This window comes from Panthera onca, chromosome D3 (genome assembly GCF_046562875.1).
Source record: "Panthera onca isolate mPanOnc1 chromosome D3, mPanOnc1 haplotype 2, whole genome shotgun sequence".
NCBI classification, from domain to species: Eukaryota; Metazoa; Chordata; class Mammalia; order Carnivora; family Felidae; genus Panthera; species Panthera onca.
The window spans coordinates 68,624,106-68,641,567 of NC_138350.1; the positions used below are offsets into that span (position 1 = coordinate 68,624,106).

Here is a 17,462-nt window from a genome sequence, read left to right on the forward strand (position 1 = left end):
CACTAAAAAGGGGTTGTACACTGTTCAACGCCTGGACACTTCAGGAGAAACCCTTCCAGAAGTGTTTCTGATGTATGCTGTGTGCACTCTGCTGTTGCGTTTTGGCTGCTCTTTCCCACTGGTCGGTCCTCTGCAGAGCTCCTCTTAGATTGCAGTAGGGAGTGTTTGGACCTTTAACTAGGTATGTTTTGATTTGTTGTTAAAATAAGCCTGGAAAACAAGAAAAACAAAAGCCTGATTCCAAAAATAAATAAATAAATGAGTGAATGAAAAGGAAAGGAATGAAAAAAAAACAAAGAGACAATCAAGACTATAAGCCTCATTCTAAAGAAAAAGAAAAACAAACAAATAAGAAACAAAAATGAAAAAAAAGCTTGATCCAAAAAGAAGAGAAAAATAACAAACGAACAAAGAAAAAACTATAAGCCCAATTCCAAAGAAGAAAATTAAAAAAAAGAAACTTTAAAAAAAAAGAAAATTAAAAAAAAAAAAAAAAAAAAAAAGTAAGCCTGGCCCTGTTTCCACCAGAACTGCAGGTGATGCTCTGAAGCACCGCATGTTTCCTAATCTGGTGCCTGTGGGCTACTGTCTGTGCTGTTCTTCCGGAGGAGAGGCCCACTGCGCTGGCTCAGAGTCTGCGCTGCCCCAGTAAACACACAGTTGCAAGGCACAGGGGGGCGGGGTTTGGTGTAAGTGGGTCCCGCCTCCACTGGGGGGCCACCGTGTTTCTCTCCGAAGTCCCCACGTTGGTGTTAAGGGGAAAATGGCATCACCCCAATCTCTCGTCCCCGGACAGGGGATCTCAGAACCCGCTGTTCAGGAAGCCCTGGCAGAAGGGCAAGGGCTGTCAGGGCTCCACGCACCACAGCTTTGGCACGTGGCTGGGATTTAAAACCGGAAATCTTAAAGGACCTGGCACCACGTGGACCCGCTCCTCTCCCCTGGAGTAGAGCCTCTCCACACTGTGTCTGATGTCCTTTGTCCCTGAAAACCAGTCCCATGCCTGCACGGTGCCTGCAATCTATGGTGCAGCACTGCAAAGAGCAGCAAGCCAGTTATCTGCGCTCTGTCCCCTTCCTATAAAAGGCCTTCTGCTGGCGCCTGCAGGGGTTTTGTCCTTGGGGAGGCAATATACCCTCCTGCAAACGTACTCCAGGAAGGGGAATGTTCTCAGATCCCCACACCACACTGTGCACTCCAGGGCCCCCTTCCTCCTTCTTCCGAGGAGCGCCGGCCACAGCTCCACTCCAGAGAAAGTCACGCACTTCCAAAACCTCAGAGTTTGAGCTCCACACGCTGTTGGCAAAAAAACCGTGATGCTCAGTACCCCTCGCTCCCCAGTCCGTGGTCCGGAGAGGTTTTTGTCTTGTGTGAATCTGACGCCGCACTCTCTCAACCCGTTTCTCTCCTTTTTGTCTCTCCATGGAAAGGGCTCCTCCCCATCCATGGCGCTGCCATTTTCCTCTCCCCCAATTCACTCCCATGCACCTCACACCTGCTACGCTGTCTCCTTCCAACCGTGCAGATCCTTCTGACAGTGTTCAGATCGGTTTGCTGGGTGTTCCGAGTGATTTGATCACAATACAGTTGTGTTTGAGGGATGAGAAAAACCAATTTTCTCCATCTTTTTTTTTTTTTGGTTTTTTTTTTTTATTTATTTTTGGGACAGAGAGAGACAGAGCATGAACGGGGGAGGGGCAGAGAGAGAGGGAGACACAGAATCGGAAACAGGCTCCAGGCTCCGAGCCATCAGCCCAGAGCCTGACGCGGGGCTCGAACTCACGGACCGCGAGATCGTGACCTGGCTGAAGCCGGACGCTTAACCGACTGCGCCACCCAGGCGCCCCCCAATTTTCTCCATCTTAACTCCTCTCCCAAAGGAATACATTTCTTATCATCCCCTAAATGCTCCAACTCTCTTCCTAGCCTTATAGTCTTTATTCAGTGTTTCAAACTGCCTCACAGGGAACTCTCACAGACCTGGGTTCAAGTTCTGCCTCTATGACTTAGTAACCTTAAAGATCAGTTTCCTTGCCGGTAAAATGGGAATATTAATAGTTCTTGCCACAAGGGATGGCTGTGAAGACTGAGATATTCAATGTAAATCTAGCGTAGGTCAGGCACATAGGAAGCCCTCGGTCAAAATAACAGGTCATGATTAGCTTTTAAAAAAATTGTGATAAAACATATAACGTAAGAGTTATTATTGTATGGGGATGCAAGCTGGTGCAGCCACTCTGGAAAGCAGTATGGAGGTTCCTCAAAAAATTAAAAATAGAACTACCCTACGACCCAGCAATTGCACTACTAGGTGTTTATCCAAGGGATAAACAGGTGTGCTGTTTCGAAGGGACACATGCACCCCCATGTTTATAGCAGCACTATCAACAATAGCCAAAGTATGGAAAGAGCCCAAATGTCCATCGATGGATGAATGGATAAAGAAGATGTGGTATATGTATACAATGGAGTATTACTTGGCAATCCAAAAGAATGAAGCCTTGCCATTTGCAACTATGTGGATGGAACTGGAGGGTATTATGCTAAGCGCAATTAGTCAGAGAAAGACAAATATCATACGACTTCACTCATATGAGGATTTTAAGAGACAAAACACATGAACATAAGGGAAAGGAAACAAAAATAATATAAAAACAGGGAGGGGGACAAAACAGGAGAGACTCATAAATATGGAGAACAAACTGAGGGTTATTGGAGGGGTTGTGGGAGGGGGGATGGGCTAAATGGGTAAGGGGCATTAAGGAATCTACTCCTGAAATCATTGTTGCATTATATGCTAATTTGGATGTAAATTTTAAAAAGTAAAAAATTAAAAAAATGTCACCATTGTAACCAATTTTAAGTGTATAGTTCATTAAGTACATTCACACTGTTGTGTAACCAACCACTACTCATCTCATGAAATCTTTTCATCTTTGCAAACTGAAACTCAGTACCCATTAAACACTAACTCCTCATTCTCTCCTGCCCCCCAGCCCCAGCGGCCACTGTTTCGCCTTCTGTCTCTATGAATTTGATTACTCATATAAGTGCAATCATACAGTATTTGTCCTTTTGCGAATGGCTTATTCCATTTAGCATGTCTTCAAAGATCTGCTAATCACTTTTAAGAAACTATTTTCTTCCTGTGAACTCTTTTCCAAGAAAAATCAAGTATTGACCTCTTCTAATAAGCACCATAAAATAAAAACCTACAGTGTTACAACTGTGGTAGGGTATTTCTTCCAATAGTTTTTAACATAATTTCAGAGAAATAATAAAATGTTGCCCATACCTGACATCCACTCACAATGGACTGGAAACCAGAGCCACAGAGTCTATTAACAGTGAGAGCTGGGGTCTCTTGTGGGATTCCCACACGCAAACCAACATGCCTGGCCATGTATGCAGCATCTGAAGAACTCTGGAACAAAGGAAATGAAAAAGACTTTCCTCTGTAAATCTCAGCATTAAGAAGCAGGACAAAATATATGGAAATGTTGGCAATGTATCAAACATTATAAACTATGGGACTCTAAGGTAGGATGCAATGCATATAGATACCGTGTATTTTATATAATACGTGTGTTTATTATTTGAATAAAAACTGTAACTTGGTTAGTTGGTTTTTAAACAAAGTATGAGAAACCCTTATATTAAGTCCTCAATACAAGACAGAAATTTATAACAATCGGAGCTGTTTAAAAATAGAATAGGTTATCTCAAAATAGTATGTTCCTTAACAGAGAAAGTATCAGAGGCTGTGGTTCTCAACCTTGGCCGCACACTGGAATAACCGGGAAAGCTTTATTAACATACTGATGCTCAAGATCCTAACCAAAGCAATTAAACCAGAAAGGCTACAGGCGAGGCATCAGTAGATACTTTTAAAAACATTCAGGGGATTATAATGAGAAACTGAGGCAGAGACCTGATGATGGAGGAAGGCGAGAGATGAACAACTGGTCAGAAGAGTAAGAAGTGGGCCTAGACCACTGCTTCCCCTGCTTTAAAATGCTAAAATTTGCTAAAGCAAATTTGCTAAAGCAAATTTGACAAAATGTAAAGAACTGGCCCATCAAAGTAAAGGGAATTTTAGGGTGTTCACTGTATTATTCTTTAAAAAAAATTTTTTTTTATTTATTTGTTCTTGAGAGAGAGAAAAGAATGTGCGTGAGCAGGAGAGGGGCAAAGAGAGAGAGGGAGAGAGAGAATCCCAAGCAGGCTCTGCACTGTCAGCACAGAGCCCGATGTGGGGCTCGAACACACAAACCATGAGATCATGACCTGAGCTGAAATCAAGAGTGTGATGTTTAACCAGCTGAGCCACCCAGGTGCCCCTCACTGTAGTATTCTTTTAACTTTTGTATAGGTTTGAAAATTTTCACAATAAAATTCAACAAATTCCCACTGACATTTTTTCTTTCTTTTTTTTTGGTAGCGTATTCTCTAAGTGGTCCCACGAAATGACTTTAAGTCCCTTTTAACACCAAGATTTGCTGGGAAGAGTTCAGTACAGGAGAAAGAACATGGAACTAGAAGTCAGGGGATCTGCATTCTAGCCCAGGATTGTTATAGATCACCCGGCTCAACTCTTTGAAATTTCTTGAAACATAAGGTTTCCTTATGTGTTAAGAGAGGCCTGGAGTTCTATAAAATCTCTAGGGTTTCTTCTGGCTTTTTACATTCCATAAATCTTACTCAGAGCTTACCTTTTTAAAAAAAGTTCCTAATTATTCTTGTTTTATTTTTCAATTGAGGTGTAACTGACATATAATGTTGTATTAGTTTCAAGCGTACAACAAAAGGATTCGATATTTGTAGGTATTGGAAAATGATCACCGCAGTAAGTCTAGTTGACATCTGTTACCGTACGCAGTTACAAAAATGTTTTTTCTTGTGATGAGGACTGATGTGGGGCTGAGAGTGAACAGGCAAGAAAGAATTCTTGACACGTTTTTGGTACAAAAAGGTGCTTTTATTAAAGCACATGGATAGGACCCGTGGGCAGAAAGAGCTGCACCGGCGTTGTGAGGAGTGACTGATTATATACTTCTAGTTAGTGGAAGTCAGGGATAGCGTTAAGACTCTAAGGAATTTGGAAGCAAGGCTTTCAGGACCCTGAGGGGCTGGCTGCTGTTAAGATAATGTTCTTTACTACTGTCTAGTAACACATTAGTCTTGAGACCCTTTAGATGGAGATCACTGGGCCACAAGTTTGAAAGATGATTGCTAACATATATCCTGGGGGGAGGGTGTTTACAGTTATCAGAGGTAAGTAACACTTAAGAGCACAGCTATAGTGATAAAACATGAAAGGAAGTCCTTGAAGGAGTTGTAGGAGTGTTATAATCTGTAGGCCTCAGGAATTCTGCCTGAGACTAGGAGCGGCAGCAAAATTGGCCTTTGTTCGTTTTTCTCCCATCAAGGACTTTTAATATTTACTCTCTTAGCAACTTTCAAATATGCAGTACAGTATTATTAACTATAGTCATCATGCTGTTCATTATATCCTCAAGACTTACTTATTTTATAGCTGGAAGTTTATTTATACCTTTTGACCTCCGGAACTCATTTAATTATTCCTTATAATAAAGCTATTTGCATATATTACAGTTTCTTAGAACACAATACATTAGTACCTTTAGTACCTCTCAAAACACATATGGAGAAGTTCAAAATACAGTCGATTCTCATTATTCATAGATTCCATACTTGCAAATTCACCTAATTGTTAAAATGTATTTGTAACCCCCAAATCAATACCTGTGGCACTTTTGTGGTTATTTCCAGACATGTACAGGGTGGAGGAAAATTGTAGTTGTCTAATGTGATACACACTTTCCCAGCTGAGGATGAACAAGGGGACACTTGGCCTTCTTGTCTTAGCTCTCATGTTATAAACAGATGTCCTTTCTGCAGTCTACTTAGTGCCAAGGGTTTTGTGTGTGTGTGTGTGTGTTTGCATTTTTGCGGCTTCTGTTGGTGATTGTGCTATTCAAAATAACCCCAAGCAGAGTGCTGAAATGCTGTCTAGCGTGCCTAAGTAGAAGACAGCAGGGAAAAAATACGTGTTAGAGAAACTTCAACCAGGCACTAGTTATAGCGCTGCTGGCCAAGAGTTTCATGTTAATGAAGTCATAACACACATTAAGATCAACAGAATAATGAATAATGGACAAGCAAAATGCAGTATTCCATACAATGGAATAGTATTCTGCCACAAAAATGAATCAAGTCCTCTATCCTCCACTGCAAACAAAACCCGTTCTGGGTAGAAGCAAAATCTCTTGAGTCATGGCTCTAGAGTTGGGGGTGGAAATAACTGCACACCTGTTTCTGAGCCTTATCCCCACCCTACGAGCTGAGCACTTGGTGAAGGGGGTCAGAGCAGCCTCCAGTCTTCTCAGCCTGCCTCTCCTGTATGGAACAACCACTTCCTGAGCCAGCAGAACAGCGACAGAGCCTCAGTACTCTCAGCAGAGATGCATTCCATGTAGCACTTCTGTCAAACCGATGAAGGCTGGGTAAAAGGAGCCCTCACCTCTTGGCCACGCCAGGAAGGAATACACAGTTTTCATTATCTGCAAATGAATGACCTAGTATGTATTCCATAACACAGAAAGATAGAAGGTAGAGGAACTTCTTATTTCCGACAAAAAATACTGACCGAGCTCCTACGATTTAAGAATTCATAGGAGATGTGTTGTGTGGACTGGGTTTTCTACCCTCCTTAGTCGATACAGAGAGAACCAATTAACTTGAGATGAGTCAAGGAAATGAATCTAATATTTAAGAAGCAATGAAATATAACCCCAATGAGACAGACAGATAGCTCCCAAATTATATGTGGCTTTGAATTATAAATGCCATTGCTTGTAGAGTCAGAGGATTACTTAAATCATAAATACCTTTAACTATTATTAACTAGTTCACCAGCGAGACATGTTAAAGACATTATTTTTTAATAACATCCGGCAACAAGAATGAACACCTCCCTTCTGCCCTACTAACCTGTAAGACATTGCCTACAATGACACTATCAATGGTCTCTGGTGAGACCTTGCCCGCAGACAAAGCAGCCTTGGCGGCAAATTCAGTCAAGTCAATAGCCGTGAAGTCTTTCAGAAGACCTCCGTAAGCTCCAAAGGCCGTTCGCTTAGCAGCCACGATGAAGACACCTATTGGAATGAGGAGAGATTTGAATAGCCAGTGTCCCTAACATGCTTTATTTAAATAATCACACTGTGAAACCTTAGTATCTAAGGCACCATTTTCAATTAGATAACTGAAAATTTTTGTCGCATAATAATACACAGAACGGGTCACACTCCTGGAAGCAGTCTTAGGGGTTATCGGTTGGAGCAGTACCTACATGCTGGCACCAAGAACTATATACTGCTTGCTGGAACATAAATCCACTCTGCGTTCTTAGCCTCTGGTGACTTAGGATGCTAGAAACATTTGTCTAAAACTGCAATGTTTCTTTGATGTGCTGAAGTATGTTGCCTAGTCATAGAACCAACGAATCTCCACACTAGAAATTCTTTTTGAGGTTTCAGGCCAACCACTCACCCCACAGGAAATTCCTGACAAGAGACAGAAAAAAAAATTCCTCTGCTAGAAAACTTTCATAGTCCACTGTGTGAACGGACAACCTGAAGTATGATTTTTCCTCATACTGAACTGGCTCCTCTCACCAAGTCTTCAATCCAACAATCTGAGTTCAACCCAAATGCATCCCAAATAGTTTCTAGAATTTATGATGCTTTGAATGTGAACTATACACGCCTTTCCTTTTGGAGCCACAGGATGACTCCATTACAAATTCCAAATCATATTAACTATTATCTTTTAGCCTTAGAATAAAGTGGGCAAAAAAGATCACCTTTTACATGGGCATCCCCTCCAGATCTGGAGTCCACTAACCTGTAAAATATCCCGGATCTAAACACTCCCTCCCTAAGTAGATAAAAAACACGTATTTTCCCTAAGTAAACAAAAAGCATCTTTCCACACTTCTTTATTTGACATTAGTTCTCCCTGCTTTCTTCTAAAGGATTTCTAGTTTGCCAGTATCCTATTAAAATGCGCTACTTAGAATACAACAAAATTTCCTGCATTTGATCTAACTGCAAAGAAAACAGGGGCATTATCTATACATGTATTAATGTAAACTAGCACTATAAATTTATGGTATTACTATCAATCCAACCGATGTCCTGGTGCGAATAAATAAAAACTGTCCTTTCCCAAGACACTCTACTGTCACCTCTCCCCTCCAATCTGCTATAGTTACATAAGTCTCTGATGATGTGATGTCCACTAGAGTTGGGTGATGCAAAACTTGCACATCCATTATAATAGTTTCATTACACTAACGCTTATTAGGCACCGACACTTTATCACTTTTCGTATACTATCTAATCTTCCCAACAATCCTGCAAGGTAAATATTTCAGAGGCACATACAGGTGGCACTTAATACATGACAGATCTCATGCTTGGCGCTTCGTACACACTAGTATACGTATACACTGGTATACTCCAAAACAATCTGTGCTCACATTTCCACATTTTGCCAAGAAATTATGGGGCTTTTAACAATGGGCTTGTGCCAAGATATTAACCTGGAATTGAGACAATACAAACATTATACCATTCCTGCTATTTAAGTACAATTCTCCTGTTTATATTAGTGGAGATGACATCTTTCCATGGAACAAATTAAACCTACCCTAAAAAAAAAAAACTTCACCTTCTCCTTTCATTGCTACTTTGAGAAACCCACAGTCCAAAAGAATGTTAGGAGTTAGGAGTAACATATGCAACTATAATTTAGAACAGATCCAATGAGTTCTTTACAGATAGACTATTCAGGTATTTACAAGACCATGAATATTAGTTCAGGGTATGACAAATATTTTGTTCTGATAGATTATTCTGTGCCACTATACCTTCCTGAATTTTTGCAAATGTCTTCTAATTCTTGTCACTTAACAGTCTCTACTTTGTTTTTTTTTTTTTGAGAGAGAGAGTGTAAGCAAGCCCCAAGTAGGGGAATGGCAGAGGGGGAGGGGGAGGGGGAGGGGGAGAATCCCAAGCAGGCTCCAAGTGGAGCCCAATGCAAGGCTCAATCTCAGGACTATGAGATCATGACCTGAGCCAAAATCCAGAGTCAGACGCTTAACCAAATGAGCCACCCAGGCACCCGTCTACCTATTTTTATACTGGTGTTTTATTTCATTTTTCTTCTGCCTTCCCATGTCTTCTTCCTAATTTCATTACAGCCTGTGTGTGGTCATGGCCTAGTATGCTATCTGACCAACTCTCCTGCAGATAACAGTGGCAATACAGAAAAATGACTACCTGAAGGCGTTGGAGAATGAACAAAACTGGGCAGATGTGGAGAAGATATGGAAGAAAGGAACAGTACAGGGTGAGCATTCAACCTGTTTATAGCCTCCGACTTGAAGGCAAGCAGTCCACACTATGTGAATGGCTAGAACTCAGAAACTCACAATCTCACTGGCTTGACGATTCAGAGAACTGAGTTCATGGCCAACCACAGCCACTGGTAAATGAGAATGAATCTGGGAAAGGAGAGGACCACACGGGGAGCCCAAATCATATACATATAAACTCTGCCTAAATATCTGTCTGACCCCTTAACCACGCATCTATACCTTAGCTAAGGCTAACTGAACTGAGATTTGAGCTATTGCCCTCTACAGGGGAGACAGAGTTTGCTGTCTGAGTTCAGCCAAATCAACTGCCTGCAAAAATAAACAGCCAACCAAACAATCAATAAACCAACACATTTGGAAAGGATATGACAGTATTCGGCCTCTACAATGTTTCATATGCAATGTCCATGCTACAATCCAAAATTACTGCACATATGAAGAAATGAGAAAATATGATTCATTCTCAAGAGAAAAGACAATCAACAGAGACCAACCCCAACATGACCCAAATGTTAGAATTAAAAGACAGGATTTTAAAGCAACTCTCTATTGTAACTGTGCTCAAGGATATAAAGGAAAATATGCTCATAATAAACGGTAAAAAAATAGAAACTATAAATCAAAATGGAAATTCTAAAACTGAAAAATATCTGAAATAAAAAATCCACTGAATGGGCTTAACAGAAGAATGGAAATAAAAGGAGAAAGATTCAGGGGCGCCTAGGTGGCTCAGTCCGTTAAGTGTCTGACTTTGGCTTGGGTCATGATCTCACGGTGCGTGAGTTCAAGCCCACCCATTGTCGGGCTCTGTGCTGATAGCTCAGAGCCTGGAGCCTGCTTCTGATTCTGTGTCTCCCCCTCTCTGCCCCTCCCCTGCCGGCACTCTGTCTCTTTCTCTCTCACAAATAAATAAACATTAAAAAAAAAAAAAAAAAAAAAAAAGGAAAAGAAAAAGATTCAGTAACTTGGAACACAGGTAAAAACAAATTATCCAACCGGAAGAACAGGAAAAATAACAAAGGGTCAGAACCTCAAAGTCTGACAAGGTCTGATAGGGGAACCAAGTCTGATAAAGGAACAAAGCAATTCAATGGATTAAGGGGTAGTCTTTTCAGCAAATGGCCCTGGAACTGTCACAGAACCAGGCTGGATCACTGTCAGAAAAAACAAGCGGCACTGGGAGATCTTGGTGGATCGGAGTTTTATTTTACATTGGCAGGCTCAGAGGAGATCCTTCTCCAGAGATCTGAGTCCTGAGCACAAGCATGGGAGACAATTTATCGTCTGTTACAACCGCATTCTGCGTTTGTAGTATTTGGTGCGTGGCAAGCAGGGCAGGAAGAACCTGGAAGAGTCTCTAAGCTAGGAACTAGAATTTATGTTAGTCCTGTGGGCCATCTTATGGTGTATAATTTTACTTATTTTCTCAACAGAACTGGACACCCACATGCAAACAAAACAAAGCAAAACAAAACCAGACACAGCCTTAAACTTTTCATAAAAACTAACTCAAAACGGATCACAGACTTGGGGCGTCTGAGTGGCTTAGTCTGTTAAGCATCCATGTCTTGGTTTTGGCTCAGGTCATGATCTCACGGTTCGTGGGATTGAGCCCTGCATCAGGCTCTGCGTCCCCTCCTCTGCTTGTGTGTGCATATGTGCGTGCTCTCTCTCAACATGAATAAACATTTTTAAAAATGGACCATAGACTTAAATGTAGAATGAAAAACTATAAAACTTCTAGAAGAGAATACTGGATAAAATCTAGGTGCCTTCAGGCTTGGTGATAACTTTTAATGTTATTCTTTATTTTGAGACTGAGAGAGAGCGCATGTGCGCATGCGTGTGCAAGCAAGCCCTTGGGAGAGGAACAGAGAGACAGGGAGAGAGAGAATCCCAAGCAAACTTTGCTCTCCAGGCTCCAACGGGGGCTTGATTTCATGACCCGTGACATCATGCCCTGAGCCGAAATCAAGTGCCAGAGGCTTAACCCACTGAGCCACCCCGGTGCCCCAATAACTTTTTAAATACAACACCGAAAGTCTGATTCATGAAAGAAAAATGTGATTAAGTTGAATGTCATTTAAATTAAAAACTTTTGCTCTTCGAAAGACACGTTAAAGAAAAATGACAAGAACAAGCTGCAAACTGGGAGCAAATATTTACAAGACACTTATCTAATAAAGGACTGGTATCCAAAATACAAAAATAAATCTTAAAATTCAACAACAGGAAAACCAACAACCCAATTAAAAAGTGGGCAAAAAATCTTTATAGATACCTCACCAAAGATGATATAAAGATAGCAAGTAGCCATATGAAAATATGCTGATCATATGTCATTAGGGACGTACAAATTAGAATAACAGTTGATACTGCTATTAAAGTATTAGAATGGCTAACATCCAAAACACTAACACCACCAAATGCTGGTGAGGATGCAGAACAAAAATTTCGTTGCTGCCAGATGCAAAATACAGGCACTATGGAAGACATTTTGGCTGTTTCTTATAAAACAAAACATACTCTACCCGTATTATCCAGCAATCACTGTTCCTCTGTATTTATACAAATGAGTTGAAGACTTCCGTCCACACAAAAACCTACACATGAATGTTCACAGCAGCTTTATTTATAACTGCCAAAACTTGTAAGAAACCAAGATGTTGTTCCGTAGGTGAATGGATGTGGCACATCCATACCACAGAATATTATTCAGCAATAAAAATAAATGAGCTATCAGATCATGAAAACACATGGAGGAAGCTTAAATGCACATTGGAAAGTGAGAGAAGCCAACCTAAAAGAGCTACATAATGCAGGATTTCAACTACATGACATCTGGCAAAGGCAAAGCTACAGAGATAGTGAAAAGGTCACTGGTTGCCAAAGGGCTTGCCAGGTGTGCTGATATGACAGCACGGGGCGGGGGTGGGGGGGGTGCGGGGTGGGGGTGGAAAGCCACTAGAAGGCAAATGATTAACTCCACCTTCCTTTCTGTCACCCTGTTAGGTAAATATTAATTCATATAACCAAATCAACTACTAAGAGCAATCAGAACAAACTAAGAACAACTGCTGCTAAAAGCACCCACTTGTTTCTGAAGTCATTTGGCAGCCATACTTAGGTGCCTAGAAGGGATACACAAACATTGCCAACAAAGCCAAATAGTGAGACAACTCTTCCTTGGGAGCAACCACCTACCAAGCACTGGGATGTGTGTTCATAAAAAACTGGGGGATTGGTTCTTCTTGTTCCTTAAAGTTAAAATTCCACTGACTGCGACCATTTGTTATAAGAAGGCAGTTTACATATATATATATATTTTAAAGTTAATAATCCTAGTATTTATGTACTCAGTGACTGCACTTTCCTGGAGTCAGTCAATCTAAAGTAATGGAAGGTAAAGGGAGCAAGCTGGTCTTCCAACAGAATACCACCACACATCTGGTGGAGCAGGTCACTGGGGCAGAAACGACCCTAAGAGACCATCAATTCCTCCCCATAAGCCTTCCCCACCCCGGACCAAGTCAGAGGCTGCGGCTCCTCCGTGATGCAATCCCCTGCCCTAGACCGCCGGGTGCTTAAGGCACCGCCCCAGTTCTAACGGGGTGGGGCGGGGTCTACGCAAAGAACGGTATTGACCTTCAAGCTCAGAAGCTGGCAAATCTTGTCCTCAACCCTCAGGGGAAACTGCCCTGCTGTCGCTAGTGCCTTACAAGCACGTTTTCTCCTAGGCCCGACCAATCCCTTCTGGTTGGGCTTTTTAGCAAATCCCCTTGCCGCCGATAAGACCCTAGCGGCGCTCACCTCGGAGAAGGGCCATGGCGGCGAGCGAGACGCGGCGCAGACTTCCCCCTCCAGCGACGCAGAGGGGCGCCCGCCCACACCCCAACTTAAGGACGTGAGGGCGGTGCCCCACGAAGCCACGCCCTCGCCCTTTCACTCACTTCGCGGGCCCGGCCGGCTGGTTGGCTGCGGCCTCTGCCTGGAGGGAGCTTATTTCCTTTTAGACAACACGCCACCCTCTTTGCGCATTAGCGTGGGAACCACAACTCTGCCAGCAGCCGGGCCTTGCAGCAAAGAGCGTCCCTTGCCAGCGCATCTCCCCCTCACATTTTTGCTTTTAAAGATTTTACCTCTAAAGCGAGAGGATGATTTGACTCTACCCTGTCCATCCTATCCCTGGCCCCTCTACTCGCCCCTGTAATTAATGTTCCCCTTCATCCCCCAGCAAATCTTCATCATCACTGGACCAGGTATCCCGACGCCGAGACAGCCACAAGGCGGAAGGGGCCAGAGGAATGGGGGGCGCTGGCCCGCGCTGGCCGGAAATTGGGGGGTGGGCAGGGCGTGGAGGACGGCACGAGCGGATTGGCTGGGGCTGGCTGGCTGGCTGCGGAGTGCGGCTGCGCGGACCGCTGGAGGCCTAGGCCCCTGGGTTTGAGAGAGACCCTGGGACTGGAAGCCAGTTGGCGGGCCGAGCAGGGTGGTGGGGTGGGGAGGTTGGCGTCCGAGGGAGGGTAGTGAGTGTCTTAGGGCAGGGACGCCCCGAGTCCCCGATATAGCCCCCGATGAGCTCGCAGTATTTTCCTTATATGATCAGGCCCCGTTGCTGGCGATGCCGCTAGCCCGGAGCCTGAAAAGATTATGAAAATGTGTCTGGCGAAGTGGGGCTGGGGACCGGGAGTCGGGAGATTAGGGGCAGCGGGTAGGCTGGAGATGAGGGAGCTTTAGGAAGGCCTCTGCCGCTGTAACTGTGAGCCCTGGTCGATGATGACGTGACCACTGCGCAATCTGAGTTCTAGGAACCAGGTGATGGAGTGTGTGCTGAGAGCTGACTGAGACCGGGGCGAACAGGACACCAGGCTGGCGGAGGCGCAGCCACAGGGCTCTGGGGTGGGCCAGGTTCCTATGCCTGGGAAGCTGCCTTGGGTTGCCTTGAGGTTTTCTGTGAACCCTCAGGGACTCCTCCCCTGCTTACGGGGAGAGGGGAGGGAGATACGGTCCAAGATCCCTAGGGGATGCCTGAAACTAAGTAGTACCAAGTCCTATATATACTATGTTTTTTTTTCCTGTATGTACATACCTATGATAAAGTTTATAATTTAGGTACAGTAAGAGATTAACAATAGCACACAGCATACTGTAATAAAAGTTATCTGAATGTGGTCTTTATCTCTCAAAATACCTTGTGATAATGTGAGGTGATCAAATGTCTACCTGATGAAGTCAAGTGAGGTAAAGGTCTAGACATTGTGACACAGCCTTAGGCTACCGTTGACCTTCTGACACCTTAGAAGGAGAATCATCTGCTTTGGGGACCCTGGTTGACCACAAGTGACTTTGGGTAACTGAAAATGGAGGAAAGTGAAATGGCAGATGAGAGGGTTAAGTTATACTCTTAAGTCCATGAACACTTGGCTCATGTCACGTTAGACATCAACATTTACAGCTTTGCTTAAGGCAGAGTTTCCATGTGGTCACATGTGCAAATCTTAAATTGGTTGAATTGTGCAAGTATATACCTTCTTGTAACCCAAACTGCCATCAGCTGTAAAACTAAAAAGACCCTCAGATTTATTCCTTTTCTCCTGTTACTTTAATTTGTGTGAATGCTGGAAATTGATAGTCGATTTAATACATAGGTACGTTCTGAGAGTTACTAACTTTAAAAAAAAAAGGCAAACTACTTTTTCACAACAAATGTATATAGTCAATAGAATCCTGACTGAGGTCAAAGCATCCCACCTGCTAGATGATATTTTACACCTGCATTTTCTGATGATTAACAGAGAGTTGTAATAAAAGCTACTATCTTTTGGATACTGTGTGCCCAGCATTGTGCCAGGCACTTACACTGTTTATAATTCTTATACCCAGGTGGTACAATAATTACATAAAATGGAATAATATACAATTTTTACACATCGGACAAATTCTGAGGGTCATTCTACAACCCCAGGAGATAGATGTTTTGTTTTGTTTTTCTTTTTCATTTTATAAATGAAGAAGCGTAGGCCCAGAGAAACCAAAGAACTTGCCAAGGCCTCAAATCTAGAAAAATTGCTGAATTAGAATTTTGAGCCCTGATCCTCAAATGCCCCAGGCCCGTATTGTCTTTGGCATTTACAGGATATAGAATAGAGGAGTAGGGTAGAAGAGAGGACAGGTATCATTAGCTAAGGTATATGTTGTACAAAATGAAAGGTGAATGTTAAGTGAATCTTCTTTAGAGGAAGAAATACAGTATTTGGGAAGAAATCCCAAGAGATAAAGTGGTTTCAGGCAGGTGGAGAGGTGAGGCAATGAGTCAGTACTAGATATTTACCTTTTCTTGACCAGGGTTCCGACAGGAAACGATTTGAGTGACAATTTTTTAAATGTTCTCAAAGATGATACAGAGCAAGTACCATTGCAGATGCACAGGAGTTAAGTTATTTCATTGCATATAGTGGAAACCTTGGGGCATTCAAACTTGATTTGGGTGTGACAGCTAGTAACCCAGTGTTAGTATTTTTTTGCCATTATAGTTCCCGTGTTCAAGGCTTATTTTTTCCTCTAGGGCTAATTATTGGTTCGGATGGTTTAGGCTGCAAATGACAGAAGACTTGACTTAAACTGTCTTACACAATAAAGTTTTCATTGTTTCACATAACAAGAAGCCTCCAAGCATTACCATGTCATCAAGCACTCAGGCTTTTAGTTGTTACAGCTGTAGGCATCAGGTCTGCACAAAACCATGTTCAAAGAGAGGAAGGTGAGTATTTACCATGTCTTTATCAAGAAGGGACATCTTTCTCTTCTGTTTCGTTGGCCAGAATTGGGTTGTTTGCCCATGCTGTAGTTGCAAAAGTGGCTGGAAAAACAGGTCTGTGTTTTTCAATTTCTATCTTGGAAAGCAGGCTCTGCCAGTAAGGATGAAAACTGGAAAAGGCTGTTGGGTAAGTGACCTTCAGTGTCAGGCACGAAGCCCTGTATTAGCAATTACACAGACTTTCATGCAACCTACACCCTCTCATATTGCATACTGACCTCTCTAAGTTGCTATGATGAATTTGGATTTGTATAGCTTAGCCCATGAATGAGAAGTTGGAGCTCTGGCATTTTGCACTCCCTGTCAATCAAGAGTTCTGCTTCAGCAGTGTCCTCTGGTTAGGCAAAAGGTACTGTGCAATTGCTCGCATTTGTTACTGAATTCAGTGTCAACATTTATTTAAAATGGGTAAACAGGGTGCCTGGGTGGCTCAGTCAGTTGAGCATCCGACTTCGGCTCAGGTCATGATCTCACGGTTTACAGATTCAAGCCCCACGTGGGGCTCTGTGCCGACAGCTTGGAGCTTGGAACCTGCTTTGGATTCTGTGTCTCCCCCTCTCTCTCCCCCTCCTCCACTCACTCTCTGACTCAAAAATATACACATTAAACAAACAAAAAAGAAATGTCACTAAAATCGATAGATCCTAAAACCCTTGGGTAAATGGTTTACATATATAAGAACCTGTAAATATATGTAAGGGCATTTACATAGTCTCAGAGTATCATGAAGAGGAAAATGTACCCTCACAAAAGAGAAATCTTGGGAATATTACCACCTTAACCAAATGACAAAGCTTAACATCACCAATAATGGGAGAAGCTAACACCATACATCCCCTTGGAGCATTGGGGACACAACCTCACCCATGTGGGATCTCTCCAAAAAATGTCTGACTGGAATGTAATCCTAAGGAAACAATCAGATAAATCCAAATGAAGAGGTGTTCTGCAAAGCAACTGACCTAAAGTCTTCAAAAATATCGATGTTGTGGAAAAAAAAAAAAAAAAGGCTGTTATTAAAGGAACTAGGGATTAACAGTCAAATGCAATGTGGGATCTCTAATTGGAAACTGGGTTAAAAGCAACTACTCTAAAAAACAACAGCAACAACAAACCAAAAAACTCCAAAGCAAAATAAAACAAAACAAAAAAACCAAAAAAACCGCAACTCAAAAGAAC

General features: G+C 42.6%; 1 protein-coding gene and 2 non-coding genes across 4 annotated transcripts in view; 2 read left to right on the forward strand and 1 right to left on the reverse strand.

Annotated features, from left to right (window-relative positions):
* The window catches only part of ACAA2 (acetyl-CoA acyltransferase 2), a 34,093-nt gene extending 20,342 nt beyond the window's left edge, over positions 1–13,751 (reverse strand). Inside the window, exons 1-3 of one of the 2 annotated variants that reach the window (XM_060611850.3) lie at positions 13,277–13,751; positions 7,015–7,181; positions 3,296–3,424 (exon numbers count right to left, since the gene is read on the reverse strand). In XM_060611850.3, the coding sequence (XP_060467833.3) occupies positions 3,296–3,424; positions 7,015–7,181; positions 13,277–13,292 (312 nt within the window). In that variant the 5' untranslated portion in view covers positions 13,293–13,751. The remainder of the gene's footprint in view (positions 1–3,295; positions 3,425–7,014; positions 7,182–13,276) is intronic. The other variant, XM_060611851.3, reaches the window with a different exon arrangement.
* A 262-nt stretch (positions 13,752–14,013) lies between these two features.
* LOC132666155 (small Cajal body-specific RNA 17) lies at positions 14,014–14,156 on the forward strand. Its single transcript, XR_009604530.1, has one exon.
* Positions 14,157–14,233: 77 nt separating this feature from the next.
* Positions 14,234–14,316, forward strand: LOC132666150 (small Cajal body-specific RNA 18). Its single transcript, XR_009604526.1, has one exon.
* The last annotated feature ends 3,146 nt before the right edge of the window (positions 14,317–17,462 follow it).